The 18,716-nt window shown below is 35.7% G+C and overlaps 1 protein-coding gene across 2 annotated transcripts in view; it reads right to left on the reverse strand.

The window, feature by feature from the left end:
* The window catches only part of DIAPH3 (diaphanous related formin 3), a 506,525-nt gene that overhangs the window by 466,599 nt on the left and 21,210 nt on the right, over window positions 1-18,716 (reverse strand). Inside the window, exon 2 of one of the 2 annotated variants that reach the window (XM_073014377.1) lies at window positions 9,172-9,204. The exons of the other annotated variant lie outside the window; for it this stretch is intronic. Within the exon in view, the coding sequence (XP_072870478.1) occupies window positions 9,172-9,204 (33 nt within the window). The remainder of the gene's footprint in view (window positions 1-9,171; window positions 9,205-18,716) is intronic. 2 annotated transcript variants of the gene reach the window in all.

The following is an 18,716-nucleotide window of genomic DNA, read 5'->3' on the forward strand; positions in this document are numbered from 1 at the left end:
CAGGTAATTAAAGTCATTTTCCTTTCTTTCATAAATATGATGTCTAATTTAGCATATATCTCACAAGACACATCACATCTAGGTAAGTACAGGTAAACAAAGCTCAGTCCTATTAGGCCGCATTCATCTTTGAGTGAAGTCTCACAGAAATCACACAGGAATGTACTAGAGTTGTCTGGTAACAGTTAGTTATACTGAGTAAGAAGGCCCAGAGAACAGTCAGGAGGTAAGTGAATAGTGAGATGAAGGCTTCCACTCACTCACTAGAACCTACATCCACAGCAGGTGATTTCTGCAGTGGCTCTATGACCCCATTACCCCGGGAACTTTGAGGAGAACGAGGAAAGCCTGTATCTGTATCTGGGTGCAGGCTGCAGTTGTTCTGAGATATGTGAAGCGCTTTCTATACAGATAAGTTTTTCCATGTCCTTTACAATTAAAAGAATCTCATATCCTTTAACAGATGACCTCTCAGTCCAACACCTCACTATTTCTTTGGGGTGGACTTTTTTCAGTTTTGTTTACTTGAGATATTCAAAACATTTCTCATCTTAGAAAACATCTAAGATATAGTATGTCTTTATAATTATAATGATTTTCTCAGGATTAAGGTCAATGGCTGTGATACAATTTCTCCTTTCCATTTAAAAGTCTCATATAGATAGCATCAAGGGAAAAGCAGAAAATACAGTCTTGGTAACATGGAGAAACCTCATTGCTACAAAAAAATACAAAAATTAGCCAGTCAAGGTGGTGTATGTCTGTATTCCCAGCTACTTGGGGGTCTGAGCTGGAGGGTGGGGGCTACAGTGAGCTGTGTTCACACCACTGCCCTGGGTGACAAAGCGAGACCCTGTCTCAAAAAAAAAAAAGGAAAAAATGAGATATACGTCTAGATTTTACACTTGGTGCTCTCAGTGGAGAAAAGGATAGTACTTAAATGGCATTGTAATGCTTTTGATAAAGATCATGTTATCTGGAGCCAACCTGCCAGAGTTTTCCTGGCTGCCCCCTATGACTCTGAACAAGATACCTAAGCTCTCTCTTCCTTGCCACCCGCCTCCCCCCGACCCCCGTTTCCCCATCTTTAAAGATGGGAGCAATAACAGTGCTTACTCAGAGGCTTGGTGTTACAATTAAATGTGTTTATACAGTAAACGTTTGGAACACTCTTTAGCACATAGCTAACAATTATAGTCCTTACTGTAACTTAGCACACCGTTCTTCTAATTAGCAAGAACAATTCCCTAGCTATATTGTTTTGTTTCATTTTTTTAAGTCAGGGTTTCCCTCTGTCACCCAGACTGGAGTATAGTGGTGTAATCATGGCTCACTGTAGCCTCAAACTCCTGGGTTCAAGTGGTTCTCCTGCATCAGTCTCCCAAGTAGCTAGAACTAGGACTATAGGTTCACGTCTTCATACCATCACATCCAGCTATTTATTTAATTTTTTTTTTTTTTTTTTCTGTAGAGACGGGGTCTCCCTATCTTGCCCAGGCTAATCTCGAACTTCTGGGCTCACGCAATCCTCCCACTTCAGCCTCCCAAACAAAGTGCTATGATTACAGGCATGAGCCATTACACCTAGCCCCCTAATTATGTTTTTATACTCCCTAAGTAAATTCTCCAGCAACTTATATCTTTCTATTCCCTAGAAGATTTCTGCATGCTAATGAGAGATACATCATCAAGTTAGAGAGGCAGGGTCCTGCCATGAAGACCTTATCTGCCATGTTAGACTTGACCTATATAAAACAGGTGCAATTAAGCAGTTTCAAACAGCATAAAACATGAACAGATAGGCAATGTAGACAGATCAGTCTGATAGCTGTGTGGGAAGGCAGCATTTTAGGTAGCAACAGGAAGCTGCCAGAGTCCAGTGAGGAAAAAATGAGAAGACTAGGACTCTGATAGAAGGAACTGAGAGAAGAAGAGATTCAAGAAATAATCAGAAAGAAACATTGGAAAGGTAGAATTACTTTCTAAGAGACTATAAGAAATAAACAAGTTTACGAGGAAAGTAAAGGGTTTAACTTAGAGGACACAGTGCTTCTAGAATAGATGAGATATCCATTGAGGTTATTCAGTAGGCCAATGAATTATTTCTCAACTGGAGGAAAAGGTCCTAAACAGAGATATACATGGTTAGTTGAAAACTTCAGAGGTGATTACCCAAGTAAAACACTACATACTGAAGAAAAGAACAGTAGAATCAGGAAAAGTAACTGAGAAAAAAACAATAATTTAAGGCAAAAAGGAAAAATTATGCTATCAGATAGATAATGAAAGGTCAAAGGGGTATGAAATTGAGAAAATTTGATGTCACAGAAGTCAAGAAATCTTTGTTCTCCAAAGAAGCAGCATACGATTATATCGAGTAGGTAAATCCAATAAATTTCCAAGAACTAAAAACTAATGAAAATTACTTGTGATTTTAAAACGTCATTTATTAAAGATTAAAGAAGGCCAACAATCTTAAATACATATGCGCTTCACTGCAAAGCTTCGAAATACATGAAGCAAAAACTGATCAAACGGGAAAAATAAAATCTAAAATCACAGTTGGTGACTTTGACACTTCTCTCAGTAACTGTTAAACAGACAGAAAATTAACAAGAATACAGAAGATGTGAACAGCACTATCAGCCATCCAGAATACACACAAACACTGACCAAGATAGACCACGTTCTGGGACATAAAGTAAGACTTAAAAAATCAGAAAGGACAGAATTCATGCAAAGTACAGGTCTCTGACCATGAGGGAATTAAATTACAAATCAGACACAGTCAGATATCAGTAAAACCCCTAAATATTTGGAAGTTAAATAACACATACCAAAATAACCCATGGGTCAAAGAAAATAAGAAGTTTAAAAATATCCAATTCAATGAAACTTTGTGGAATGCAGCTAAAGCAGCTGTCAGAGGGAAATTTATAGCATAAAAAATCTAATATGCTAGCAAACAAAGGTCTTAAATCAATGACTTAGAGTTCTACCTTAAGAAATCAGAGAAAAAAATAATAAAACAAAAGAAAGTAAATAATAAAGGTAAAACAAACAAAAACAAAAGAACTATAAAGAAAATTCGTGAAAACAGAAGCTAGTTTTTCAAAAGATCAGTAAAACTGGCAAACCTCTAGTCAAACTAGTCACAGAGAAAAACACAGAAAACACATTGTCGATATGAGGCTTGCGAAGTGGTAATTAATACAGATCCCGCATTAAAAGGATAAGAAAATATCACAAACAACTTTACGCCCATAGATTCAACAACATAGGTAAAATTTTAAATATAGGTAAAAACTTAAATTTAACAATATAGGTAAAATTTATGACCTTGAAAGGCATAAACTACCACGGCTCACTTAGGAAAAAATAGATTACTTGAATAGTCCTATGTCTAGTAACAGACATTTAAACAAGAAAATAATGTCAAATAAGCACATAAAAAAATGTTCAACGTTAGTAATTGTGGGAAACAATTTGTCAGTTTCTTATCAAGTTAAACATACCCTTACTATATGACTCCCACCAAAGATAAAAACATATACACAAAAAAAAAAAAAACACTGTACTCAAAGGCTTATAGTAACTTTACTAATAATAGCCGAAAACTGGAAACAACCCAAACTGTTAAATAGTTAAACCAATTGTAGTATTACCAAACAAAGAGCCAGACACAAAGGCAACACACTTTATGACTCCATTTATATGAAATTCTAAAACCTGAACTATAGTTCAGAATGCTGATAAGTGTTTGTCAAAAGTCAGGATGGGAGAAGAGAATTGACTGCAAGGGGACACAGAGGGAACCTTTTGGGGTGATGGAAATATTTCATATCACAACTAGTGCACACATTATTGTATATACTTCTGAAAATTCATCAGATTATACTCACTACTGGTGCATTATATTGTAAGTAAATCATACCTCAATTTTTTTTTTAACTTTTAGGTTCAGAGGTACATGTGCAGGTTTGTTATATAGATAAACTCAAGTCACATAGGTTTGTTGTACAGAGTGTTTCAGCCAGGTACTGGTCCTAGTACTAGTACTTAATAGATACTTTTTCCACTATTCTCCCTCCTCCCACCCATCACCCTCAAGCATGCCCCAGTGTCTGTTTTTCCCCTCTTTGTGTCCATGTGTTCCCATCGTTTAGCTTTCACTTTACAAGTGAGAACATGTAGTATTCGGTTTTCTGTTCCTGTGTTATTTTGCTAAGGATAAAGGCCTCCAGCTCCATCCATGTTCCTGCAAAGGACATGATCTTGTTCTTTTTTATGGCTGCATAGTATTCCATGGTGTATTTGTACCACACTTACTTTATCCAATCTGCCATTGATGGGCATTTAGATTGATTCCATGTCTTTGCTATTGTAAATGGTGCTTCAATGACCATATGTGTACATATGTCTTTATGGTAGAAAAACTTATATTCCTTTGGGTCTATACCCAGCAATCAGATTGCTGGATCATACCTCAGTTTTTAAAAGTGTATGTTACTAATCATAGCACTAAATTATAAATGCATGGTTTACCAAGCATCTTACTTAATTTGTCCCTTAAACTATCTCTATACCAAGGCTCAAAAGCTACATAACTTACACAAAGTCATACAGCTAGTAAATGGCAGAGGCGGCACTCTAACCTGGCTTTCCTACATGCAACTACATATAATAAACAATAGACAGTAATGAAAAGACCTCATGACTTCCTCTAGTTTCTGTGCAGGCCAATGTTTGGTTTTCTAGCTATAGATGTTAACCATTTGTGGGTCATGAAATCAATTTAGTAGATTCATCACCCTTCTTTTTGTTTTTTGGGTTTTTTTTAAGGAATGGAGAGGAGTGAAGAAAATGAGAAAGGAATGGAAATAAAAAGATGAGTTCATTTTGCTTAGAAATGTTAAATATTGGTTTTTAAACTTCTGTTTCAACTGAGAAGCAGAGTTTAGGAGTTTATACATGCCAGGCTACAAAACGAAATGTATTTCTTACTGTAGTACCTAGTCAAAAAGATTTGAAAACCATTGCTGCAGGCCAAACAAGGGATTACAACAGTAAAACAGGCTGCAGTCAGAAGAACAAAGAGATGAGGATCATAGAAGTACTATACTGTAGACAAATGGCTGTGAAGGACAGGGGAGAAAAGAGCAAGTCAAAAACAACTCCTAGACTCCAAAAACACTCAGTGGACACACTGATGGATAATTCAGCATTGTCACATCCACATTCAACGTGTCCCAACTTACCTTTTCAAACCTGTCTCCCCTCACTCTCCCTCCTCCCAACTTTTTTCCTCTATGAGGAAAACCTTCTTCAAAACCCAGGTATAAACAATGGAAGTTATAAGCTAAACAATTATTTATTCACCTTTATTTATTACCCTAGCACCTAAGCTGCACTTTATACAACGAGAATGCTCATATTTATAGAACAAACACTGCTAATAGTCTATTTACTCTGCCTAGGGAACCCAGCACTATAGTAATCCATTATTCCTTTAACAAGACAGTGCAATTCAATTCTGATAGTAACTCAAGAAATAACCTTATAACATGAAGTACTTTTGCAGACACTTAACAAAACAACTAAAGAGATAGGTTTTTAACATTAATGCTTCCCGCGATGTTTCCATTTAATGTTTCTAAAATACTGTTATTCAAATGCATGACTACAGCACAATGCTATTTTTATATGCCTCTCTCAAGTTCTGCCCAAAAAAGGGGTTATTCACATTAAGAATTTCTACGTTGAAAGCATACATGCAATGTATATGTTGTAAGGGGGCAAACTTCAATCAGAAAACATATTGCCAGCACATATCAAAGTATCATTGGCAAATGCTGCCCTGAGCTCTAACACACCAGAAATAGTTTAAAGAGCCCTCAAAATATCCAGCTACCCTTTCCCTTCTCACAACTCTGCATTGATCTGTAACACATATACCCTGGAAGGCTCAGCTGCAAATGTGTCACACCACTTCTCCGTCCATATATCAGGAAATATTTTTTAAAGGAGTAAAAAGGGACAGAACTGAATACAGCAGGTCAACTTACTTAAATTTAAGAAACTCACCAAAACTCTATGAGAAAGGAAGAAATGGTTTAATTAGTCCCAACTTACAAATAAGTGAAAAATCAAATAATTGATTTGCCAAGGTAACAGAGCTAAGAAGTAGTAAAATTCTGTCTTTCAATAAGAATCTTCTGATTCCAAATCCAACAATGCTCTTTCTACACTGCATCAGTCAACAATGAATAAGAAAGAATTTACTCGTTGGTGTCTCCTGTTGAAGATAGCTATGCTTATTCTCAAATCTGTAAAGCAACAGATACAGATGCCTAAACTAGGCTACCTGCCTGATCCTTCCCTGGACTAACTCTGGGCCTACTCAAGAGAGAAGCTAAAGCACAAGATCAAAAGAGAACAGTGAGAGTGAAGAGACAGTAGTTCTGTCAGCAAGTCCATGTGAAGAGGGTCAATGAGGAATCCAGGAGAGACAGACATGTGTACACTTAAGAAGAAAGGAGGGGCAAGGCAACATTCAGCAATCCAGGCAAGCGGTCAGAAAGACTGACAGAAGGTCCTCATTACAGCTCCCATACCTTGTGCAAAAAAAGCAAGACTGTCTCTGGGAAGCCTGAGTAGCGCTAAGTCAGGCTGAGATCCAATACCAGGCAGGTTATGAGAGCAGTGACTCTCTCACTTGTTCAACAAAAAATTTATTAAAATACTCACTATGTACCAGAAAGCATGCTAGGTACTAGAAGTATTCATTACATAGCGTCCCTGCCTTCAAAAGGTTTAAACTATTGAGAAAGACAGATAATAAATGATGTATTGTTGAAGATATGCACTAGGCATTATGGTAACAACTCAAAAGTTTTTACCATACCAAGGCCAACTGCAAGGATAAGGGGAGAGGTGAGGAATGGTGGAAGGTCAGAGACAGAACTAAGAAAGTCCTCAATGAGGAATCCAATTATTAATATAAGATAGAGCAATGTGGCTTCTGGAATGGCATTCCAAAGCCACCCCATGACTCTAGTTTCTAAAACTAAAGGTAAAGATTGTGGGTTGGCAGTGCACAGCACAACGACAGTCATATAATGAAAGTAAGGGCAGTGCTAAAAGAGAAAAAAATGCAATGTCCATGAAATATGAATAAACCTCAAAAATGTCATCATACAGAATATTACCCAGCAATAAAAGTGAATAAGGCTGGTGCAGTGGCTCAACACCTACAATCCCAAAACTTTTGGAGGCCAAGGCAGGAGGATTGCTTGAGCCCAGGAGTTCAAACCCAACCTAGGCAACACAAGGAGACCTTGTCTCTCCAAAAAATTAAAAACTTAAAAATTAGCTAGGTGAGGTGGTGCATGTCTGTAATCCCGCTACTCAGGAGGCTGAAGTGGGAAGATGGCTTGAGTCCAGGAGGTCAAGACTGCAGTAAGTCGTGGTCATATCATTGCACTTCAGCATGGACAACAGAGCGAGACCTGTCAAGAAAGAAAAAGAAAGAAAGAAAGAAAGAAAGAAAGAAAGAAAGAAAGAAAGAAAGAAAGAAAGAAAGAAAGAAAGAAAGAAAGAAAGAGAAAGCAAGCAAGCAAATGAAGTACTGATACATGCAACAGTAAGAATCAACCTTGAACACCTTATGGTAAGTGAAATAAGTCAGTCACGAAAGACTACATATGATATGAGTCAATTTATATGAAATGTCCAGAACAGACAAATCTATAGTCAGAAAGTAGACTGGTGGTTGCCTAGAACTGAGGGAGTTGAGGGAAAACAGAGAGGGACTATTTATGAACATGACGTTTCTTTTAAGGGTGACAAAAATGTTCTAAAAATGACTGTAGTAATGGTTGTACAATTCTTCTGAATATACTGAACACCACTAAATTACACACTTTTAATGGGTGAATTGTATGCTCCATGAATTATAGATCAAAGCTGTTACAAATATACCATTGAATATCATAAAAATACAAACATAAAAATTGCAGATGGTTTATCAGCCTTAAGAAGCCATTTTGCAAGCTGGGTTAACTTAGCATAGTAAGTATAAGACTTGAAGCAATGTGGAACAAAATTCAAGCTATGACTGTACCACTTGCCAGCTGGGCACACTTGGGCAAACTACTTAATCTGTCTGAGCCTCAATACTGTCAACTGCAAAATAAAGACATCTACCTTGCAAGGTGAGAAATCTGTACTGTTACCAATTTCTATGTGTTAGTATATGAAAATGTCATCCAGAAAATTATATGTAAATATGCTTTTCTTAGGTACTATTCAAAGGAATAAAACATATCAACATTCTAATACAATTTTTTAAATCATTCATGTCAAGATCTACGTTTCATTCATCTTTGTATTCTGCCTTACCAGGTGCATAAGACAGTACTTTGGATATTAGAGGTGCTATTTTCTAAGTGCTTACTATGGTCTAGGCATTCTTCATGCTTCATATATGGTGAAGTTGAATGCAAAGCCTGGTCAACGGGGGGCCATGTTTTTTCCTCTATAACACACTTACATATTTTTGGTGTCATTGTTTATTTGTGTTTTGTTGTTGTTCTTCTGGTTATTCTTTTACTATTAACCACAAGTTACATTTAAAAATATATTTCTCAGAAAAACTTACTTGACTATGCAAGAATCTATAATGGTGCTTTAAAGTGTTCCTATGAGAAGCCCTATTATTTTCAACATAAAAAACATAGTAAAGCATGCCCAGTTCTCTCATTTTTAAGCAAAATTTTAAAAATATACACGCATAATATTTTAGTCTGGCTTACTTTAATTAGCAACTACGTATTTCTGAAAAGCTGACAAGTCTTTAGCTATTTTTACCTGTTTTTTGAAGTGTGCAACTCATTCCTAAAGAATGAGAGTTGATTTGAATGATTCAAAGTTGACTAACAATTTGTAATTAAATAAATTTTTTAAATTAACATATCCACCATTCACTTTACAACTTAAAACCAACAATTTAGTGTATTTTACCATTTCTACCTCTTATTTCAGCACTATAAGAACAGTATGTTTCCAATATTTGTGACTTTTAGCAATTTCAAAGATGTTAGCACAGCACACCATCAATGTTATATGGTTAGTTACGATTCATAACAAAGGAAAAGTTGAGGATAATCTTACCATATCATCCGTCAGTGTCCTAATATTTAAATGCTGCAAATTAAAAAAAAGGAAATCATATCAGTAATTTATAACAGCTTTTTTATTTTAGTTAATAGGGTACATTCAAAATTCTTACAATCCTAACTTGGATGTAATTAAATTTTTGATAGTCCAATAAAAACACATTATATATAATAGTTTTAATCTCTTTCTCAAAAAGATGGACAAAAGTTACCCTGCATGCGGTAGTTCCAAACACTTACTAAAATTTTTTTACTTTGTAAACCTCACAAACTAAAAAATTAATTATGGTACAATAAACACATTACCCCAATTAACAGTATTAATTACCATTAAGTATATGAACTTAGAACACAATGGATCTGTCTGAGAATGAGGGCACATAGAAAAAATAAAACAAAAAAGAACACTGGATATAAAAGATTTTAATGTGATGATTTTTCAGAAAATTTTTCATATTATAAAACAGTGACACTTTAAATTTACCATTAGTATGCAGCATAATAGATGATGAAGTACTTTGCTGGCTTAATTAACTTAAACAATTCTAGTAACGGAGAAGAATGTACTAAAATGACTATTTGCATCTTTAACATCAGTTTGATTTATCACCAGTGGTGACAGTAGACATTTTCAATTGCATTGCTAGCTTCAAGAACCCTTTTGCTGATTTCCTTGCTAGACAAATATAAGACCATTCTAGAGAGTGAATAGTTTCCTGCAAAATACAACTCAAAAGAAAAACAATTATTTAGAGAAAAAACACAGAAATCTAAGTTGTATAAGTCCCAGTGTTGGGCAAGATATTGTATTCAAGTAACTAGAATCAATTACCAATTCTCCCTTCTCTAATTCACTGGAGCATTCAATTTTTAAAGGGGCAGGGAAAGAGTAAAACACATTTTCTAAATAGGAAACAAGGTCTACTCTTTTATAAGGACAGGTGTTAACAACCATTATCTAACAGACTAAGTGGTACACAGTTAAATTCAACATTTACTTAATAGAATGAAATTTATCTTTCATGTTGGTATACTCAAGTACACCTTCATGCTCATGAATCTACCTCAGTGATGATCCAGATTAAAAATCCGTACAATGTAAATCACCATCCCAGATTCTCTTCTCCCTTTCTTTCACCAAGATGTTCCTTCTTCTAGTACAAAGGAAAGAAGGTAACTGGGATCTAAAATGAATGTTGTGTATACCAAAGAAAATGTAGCCAAATGAAAGACCATTAGCCACACCACTAGGCTCCAGATTGAACGGCCTTGTTGAATTAGAATCACCTACACTGACTTGGGAATAAGGAAGTAATAATAGTGGATTAACTAAGGATTAGTGTCTAATACCAGGCTATAGAATTTGCTTTTTTAATCAATACTATCTTCAGCCTTTGAAATTAACAAGTAGGCACAGTGGTCCTTAAAAGTGGTTGGGATCCGGAGCGGGACCGTAAAGTATGTAAGGAACTTAGGGCCAGAGTATCACCCCAGAGACAATTACTAAAATTAAACCCAAATGTAGAGGGCTCTTGAGTTTGCAGAGAAAGGAGCTGGGGCAATGCCTGTGTGGGGCGCCCTTCCTCTAACAGTTGTATGTGTGCCTTCCCGCCAGTAAAGGCTTCCAGCCTATTGCATTTGGTTAACCACATTTCACTCTTGTTATTCTACAATCAGAGGTATCGCTCCAATCACATCTCGTTTCACTCTCAAAAGGGTTCAAGTTCCTGTGACAAAGAAACAAAAAGTGACATGTAGTGAACTTCTGGCACAATGGCATGCCAAGTGGGCTAATGCTTAAAAAGTAAAGCCAAAGAAATACAGTATAAAGCTGAAATCCTATTTAGGATGGTATGCCGCAATAAAGAGAAAACATCTATTTAAACAAATAAAATATTCCCAAAAACCAGCTTGAGTTGCTTCAGGAAAATGCCACAAAAGTGATATTTTAAAAAGTAAAAGACAATAAAAATAGATAAGTAATTTTAAGATAAAGACGACTAGGGTCCAGGCAAGATTTATGATCTAAAAACTACATAAAAGATACAGAAAGTAAAAGGAAAATAACACTAGGTAGGAAAATAGGAAATGCAAGTTACATGATGCAAAATCCAGTTGTAAACATCCAAGAGAAACACTTTTATATACTGTCAAAGGTCTAAAATTAGACCATCTTTTTACAATTTCAGCTGGGCTCACAATGTTCAGGAAAAAGAACAGACACTGTTATGTAAAAACAAGGCAACACAAGAATCCATTTTTGGTCATGGTTTTGTTTTTTTTAATATATACATTCTGAAACTATCTCATTGAGGGTATAGCTTTTTAAAAGATTTAATTTCCTAAAGGCTTGGTCTGTTTTCAAACTATATAGGTATGTACATAAGCCCAGTTATAACCTATATTATTATATTTCCCAAAGAACATGTGATGAATCACAACAGAATTAAGATGCAGGTGTATCTTGCAGGGAGAAGTTAAGAAAACTCAAAGGGATGTAGATGTGGAGAGTATAACCGAGTCTGAGAGAAAAGAAGGTCAAATTCATTATTCCTTCTCTTCCAGAGAACACTTACCTATCAATTCTCATTGTCAGCAAGAGAAGTCAATAGGGCAGGAAATCACAGCAAATTCAAGGGTCCAGACAGGACTGGAGAAACTGACTGTGTTAACAGAGTAAGGAGCTGGAAAACTGATCTGAGAATTGTGTTTGTCTACATCAAAACAATGAAGTCAGAATAGGTTTCATTTCAAGATTTAGTTTGCTGAAGAATAGAGATTACATAGTTAAGTACACACATGCAATCTTAAACCACTAAAGATAGGTTAGCATTAAAAAATCTAAATAAATCTAAGCACTAATAATTTCCCTTAAAAACTGGAATGTCTCATCATAGTTTACTTTAAATGTTAAATGTGAATTAAAGAAAAAATAAACACTCAATACTTAGTGAAAAAATGTAAACACTATATCAAGTGGTACTCTTTTGTAGGATGTTGGAATATTAATACTAAATGTAAGTTTATCATTAGAAAGTTTACATGATCTCAAGGCCCTGCCTGTTTGTATTACACACATAAAATAGGGACTCTCCATGAAGTAGAAATTGCCAAGAAGAGGGAGAAAGGAAGAGAATGACTGACTAAATCCTCAGATAACTCTGAGGCTTTTAAGCCTTACTTTTGTAAACACAAAACTTAATATTAAGGGTAATATCCTTAATTAAAACAAGAAAAAACTTTGTAACACAAAAAATATTGATTTTATGGTGTAACTTGAGGTATTGTTTAAAATGAAGTATTTCTGTTTTATAGCCACCAGCAATGCTCTTTACTATCTTCTAGTTCAGGAAAATAGGAACTGCAAACATCAATCCAGTTCATCAGTAGCCATTGTGGACATCTACTCCAAAAAGGAAATAGAAACATAAAATTGACTATTAAATGGAAGCAACTAGGAACACCTTTAAAACTGATAATAACCTGATAGCAAATTTTTAGGGTTATATTTACCAAAAAAAAAAAGTTAGAAGCATACAGTTTTAGACATTATTAAGACTTTCATATCTAAATGTAACTTTGTGACCTCTATGTATATTACCTACCCGGCCTATGACTCTATAGGTGTTATTAATGTTTTATGGCACTGAAATCAAATAAAACTCATGATATTAAATTATAAACAGTTCTATCCAGAGGACTACTGGTTATTGGTTAAGGTGTGATATTAAAGAACATGAGGACTCTTTTCCTAAGCTAAAAACTCATCTTTCTTCCTATGGTCCTATGTTTCTCAACTTACTATTTCTATTTTCTCCCTAAAAAGTAAGGAGAACCACATACAGATGGGTAACAATGTTTTCTGTTAATGACAGTTCCTAGGATGAATGGTCAAGAGGGTCACTCTGGAATTGAAAGAGGAAAAAAAGCCTTTATAGATTTTTCTTCAAAAGAACATAGGAGTCGGGGGGAAAAAAAGTAGAAACACAGAACATCGGTCTCTATATTCCCATTTAAGCAATGCATCAAAACTTTTATTGAAGATAGTGCATGCTGTCAAAAAATGGATTTAGAGCTTTCAGAGAACTGTGCTAAATGCTGTGAATATCAAGAGGCATATGAAATAGTTTCCCCACTAACTTAGTTTACAAGTAACAAAGACAGATAAATTGTAGTACACAAAGCAATAGACAAACCCAGGAGGTCCACACAGTGAAAAAGATTCCAAGCTGTAGCCCAAGACGTTTCGCAAATTTTATGTTTTCTTTCATTGGTTAGCACATCCGAACTACAGACCAATGGAGCAAAGGATCTGTCCAATGATATCATTAGGAACATGACAGCCACCATCAGATTCAAGCCAGTAGGCTTGCATCAATTTATTATTATAAGAACCAAATATGTGGTAGTATTTTTAAATAATCTTTGGCTGACACAGTTTAATTCCATTTAAATTGACTTTTTTTTTTTTTTTTTTAGACACAGTCTCACTCGGTCGCCCAGGCTGGAGTGCAGTGGTGCACTTGATCTCAGGTTCAAGTGATGCTCCTGCCTCAGCCTCTCGAGTAGCTGGTACCACAGGCGTGTGCTACCATGTCCGGCTAATTTTTGTATTTTTAGTGGAAACAGGGTTTCACCATATTGGCCAGGCTAGTCTCGAAATCCTGACCTCAGGCGATCCTCCAACCTCGGCCTCCCAAAGTGCTGGGATTACAGGAGTGAGCCACCACACTTGGCCAAAAATTTACATCATTTAAGTGGGTTATGAGGGATTACCAACAAGAGGAAAACTTGTAAGATTACAGACTGAGACACAATTTTCATAAGCTAGATCCTCTGGACCAGCTGGTTTTTCCAGGTTTTTGTTCATTTGGCATGCACAAGAAGCACACCAAGACTTTCTTTGAAAAGCTAGATTACAGGGCCTCAGTCTACCAATATTCTTATTCAGTAAGTCTAAGGTGGGACCTGGGAACCCACATGTTTAAGGAGTCATGCCTGTAATGAAGTGGCAGCATGCCCAGGACCACATGAGAAACTCTACTCCATACTCCACCACTATCAGCCATTAAACATTCCCTCAGCCTGCACACATATGAATTTCTCATCACGTAGCTCACTTTAAAAACTGGACATACCTGAAACAAGCCACATGAAGAGTACAGATAAGAAGTACAAGAGGATTTCAAAGAAGTGAAGACAGGGAGCTGATAGAGTTGGGATAGGCCTTACTGCCATGAAGTGAAAAGCATCGATTAGTACTGTTTTAAGATAATTCAACAATCTCTGGTATGTAGGATTAATTACCAATTGCATCATTTATTTAAATGCTTAGTCTAAGGTACAAATCATTCAGTCTCAAACATAAACTTAGTACCTAAGTATTAAAAATTGTTCATTATATCAGACTATGACATGACACCATTTGCTTGACAAAATGAATAAATCACAGGTTACTAACAGGAAGGAAGGAAGGAAGGGAGGGAGGGAGGGAGGGGAGGGGAGGGGAGGGGAGGATATCTCAAGGGAAAAAAGGAAAGATCAGTCTTCTCTTAATCATAATCTATGGCTGATAATAGATTGAGATGTTGCTCCCATTTTTGTTTTGAAGTCCAGATTATTCCTTTCCATCAACAATTTATGAATATGTACTTCAATCTAATAACATTTCTAGTCCACACACCTGTGTTTATCTTAACGTCAACACCAATTATAAAGACTATGAAAATTTAAAGTAATATTCCTACCAGCCATGACACTGAACACATCTACAGAGTCTATCTATGGATCATCTCCCTGGCAACTACACAACACACATAGATGTGAAAATATTATTCTTCAAGGGCTCCAGATTTAACATCTAAGAAAGGTCCAAAAATAACACTGAAGCTTTCATAGCACTGAGGACAAGAGTAGAGCTGGCTCTTTGATACTACAAAGAAAAACTTTTAAGTTCACATGTTTTTTCAGTCCAAGGTGGAAAAAAGTGAAAGGGGAGATGTTAGGAACAGGTGAGAATTAGGAAACGCTCTCCAGCCTCTTTTAATCTGCTCATTTATTCAAAACTGCAATTCTGCCAACCTCAGAAAGACAAACATACCATGTATTACTCATTATCCAAGGCTTTTCTACTGTCATGCACTCAAGTATCCAGAACTCCCTGCCCCTCAATTTCTCCATCGTGAAAGGAGTGCCAACAAGAGAGATCAGCTTTCAAGAGGAGGCATGATTCAAGTGTCCATAGAAGTGAAAAGATTCATTTCTCTGAGAACACAAGGTTTAAGGAGGCAACATACCTGCTAGGAAAGAACTGTCTCTCTAGAAAAAAACAGTTCTCATATTGTGGCTTGGAACTCTGAACTAGATTGCACCCTACAGAGGCTAGGTACCTAACAAGTCATTTTTCATTCTAACATAACTCCAATATTCTTTTCCCTTGAAACTCATTCAATGTTGGGGTAAAAGGAAAAATATAATGGCTAATTTAGTAACACAGCTTTTGTACTTATTTTAAGATGTCTCTTCATCTATTCCAGTTCTTTTCACCTATACTACCAGATCAAAAACTCTTTTGCAACATGTCCAGGGAAAAGCAAATCGAACCTCTGAACCACTTTACAGGTAGGTTCAGTTCTAGGTTATGGGAATCCAAGACCTTTTTCACTGTCTGGAGAAGGCTGAAAAGCATTTACAGTATTGGCTATACCGAGAATTTAGACTGATCGCAGAACTCCCAGAATTACATTGAAGCTTATCCCAACTACTAAATTACTTCTGAGAGTGGCTTAGCATCCTAGACATCTTGTCCACAACACAAATTTAGATTGGATGTTCCTGAGACTAACAGAGCATCACCGATTCTTTCACATATATTTGAGAAAGATTTTGTTTATATTTCAGCATCACCATAAAGAAAGGAAATTTGGTTAAATCATTTTAGGAAACAATTTGGTAAAACAAATTCCATGTTCACACTTTAACCTAATAATTCTACTTCTAGAATCTATACTTGGGAATTAAGAAATGGAATCAAAAGTTTATATACAAATATGTATCATTACAGCATTACTTTAAATAGCTAGAACTGTAATCAGCCTGACATTTCCCCAAACATAGGAAAGATTAAATAAATCACAGTCCTACCAATATGGACTGTAATGACATGGAAAAATGTTTACAATATAATGGTACCTGAAAAAAAGTGCATTTAAAATTGCATATGTAACATAATTCCGACTTCATTAATATACATATATATGGAAAACATAAAACACGAATCACAGGTAATTTTATACATCTGGATTATGGGATTTGTGGGGGTTTTTTCATATCTTCATGTATTTTCCCAGCTATCTACAATAAGCATATTTATTTTCAATACAGAAAGTTTTTTTTAAGTTACTATGGATAATATTTTTCAGATTGAGCAGAAAATATAGATTGTTCCTTTTCAAATAAAAATGTATGTATTAGAAAAAGAAAAAATGAAAATCTAAAAAACATCTAATAAATATTATGTGCACAGACTTTTTAATAGGCTAGTTTTTAATGCATATTTTCAAGTATGTCAGAATATATTGTTCATTATTCATTTGTTTTCTAATTCACATATATAAATTAACCAATCTCAAAAAGCTCCTTGGTTCTGTGAATTATTGATGTTGTCACCTGCTACAGACTTAATTCCAAGAAAAATATACGAATAACTACATCACAAGCACAAATCCTTTTGACACAAATTCAATTTCTGTGGCAACAATAATATATTGACTTTGCTTTATTTTTCTACTTTATGACACTTATTAATGGCAGAGTTAAAAGAAATCTATCATTTTTCTTTATTGTAAATGTAAATGATATCATGCCACCTTGAGAAAGTTAAGGTAAATACCACTTACTAGATAATTCCTTAATGTAAATAAGGTCAAGATGCTGAAATAAGAAATAAAATAAAAGATTAAGATTTTAAGCAAGACATAGTCTCATAATTCTAATTTTTTTCTACTAGACAATATAATTAGGCCAACAACATGTGTGAGACACATTAAATAGGAAGACCCAGTCTCTCCCCGTATGAGCTTATAACTAAAAGAACAAGATAAACCAATAACCAAAATGCATCATAACAAGGTATTCAATGGTGATTGGAAGAAAAGGCGGAGTCTCCACCTGCTAATCACATATGCTTAAATGCATGCTAATTAAGAGGCAAGCATTATAGCAATGATCTAAAACTAAAGGCAAATAAAATTTTAGCCATAATTCAGGTAAAACTTGGAATGTAGAATTTGCTCTTCTAACAGAATGAGAGATTCCTGAAACAATCATTCATGCAACAACTGTTAATTAAATATTGCTATATTCTTGACAAGGGAGAGATCAATAAATAAAACAAAAATTTTTGCCCTAAAGGAACTTATCTTTATTGGGGAAACAGACAATAAGCAAATTACTTATTTAAGATGTTAGAAGGTGATGAATGCTCTGATAAAAATAAAAAGTAGCGTAAGCCAAGAGGGTTTGCAGGTTGCAATTTTAAACATGGGGAACTGAGGTAGGCATAGGCCTCATTGACAAAGTGGTGTTTGAGCAAAGTTGCCAGTGGGCTAAGGTGTCATCTATGTGGATGGGCAGGGTAGTGTTTCCAACAGAAAGAACAGCCATAACAAGGCTGTCAGGAGGAGTATGCCTGATGTTCAAGAAACAAGAGAGCTTGCTGGCTCCAACAGCACAAAATGAAGTCAGTGAGAGGGAAGGAGGCAGATCAGTCCCAGACCATTTCAAAGACATGGGCTTTTACTTTTCTAACTGAATAATCACAAATATTTTTAAAGTATACAAATATAAGTAATCAACTTACACAGTAAATAATAATCAGATCAGCATATTATACAAATTACTGAAGGCAGAGAGGAAGGTCTGTACTCAAATAATCATTATTTACTTGAGGGCCCTTTAAGTGGCTTGGTTATACTTCCACAAGTCATTTACCAGAAGGTATTAGAAATACTCTCAAAGCACTGTAAAGCCAATACAGGCAATTTTTGGAAAAACTCAGTTAATTCTATCAACTATTTTTTTAATATGGAATTAGTCCAGGGGGTAGAGGGACCAGTTAAGCATGTCTAGAGAAAAGAGGGTAAGAAAAACAGTATTTGCAACCATTTAAACATAAATCTGAGGACCCTTCGGAAGTTTGAGCGCCAACCCGAAGGAGTCCCCCCAAGAGGTCTAAACTCAGATGGTAATGTGGTCCATACGTGTGTGAGTCCACGCAACAGGAACCCTTGCAGACAGCCCAGCACCAGCCATGGTTGCCCCTCCTACAGCACCTAGGATCAGGGACTCTTTTCCTTCTTGCAGTTAATAATCTCTGATTTACCTCAGCATCTCCAATATGCCCTTTTCCTTTTTTTTTTTTTTTTTTAAAGAGACAGGGTCTTGCTGTGTCGCCCAAGCTGGAATGCAATGGAGTGATCATAGCTCACTGCAGTCTTGAACTAGTGAGCTCAAGCAATCAGTCTCCCAAGTAGCTAGGAT

The sequence above is a fragment of the Chlorocebus sabaeus genome, chromosome 3 (assembly GCF_047675955.1).
Source record: "Chlorocebus sabaeus isolate Y175 chromosome 3, mChlSab1.0.hap1, whole genome shotgun sequence".
NCBI lineage: Eukaryota > Metazoa > Chordata > Mammalia > Primates > Cercopithecidae > Chlorocebus > Chlorocebus sabaeus.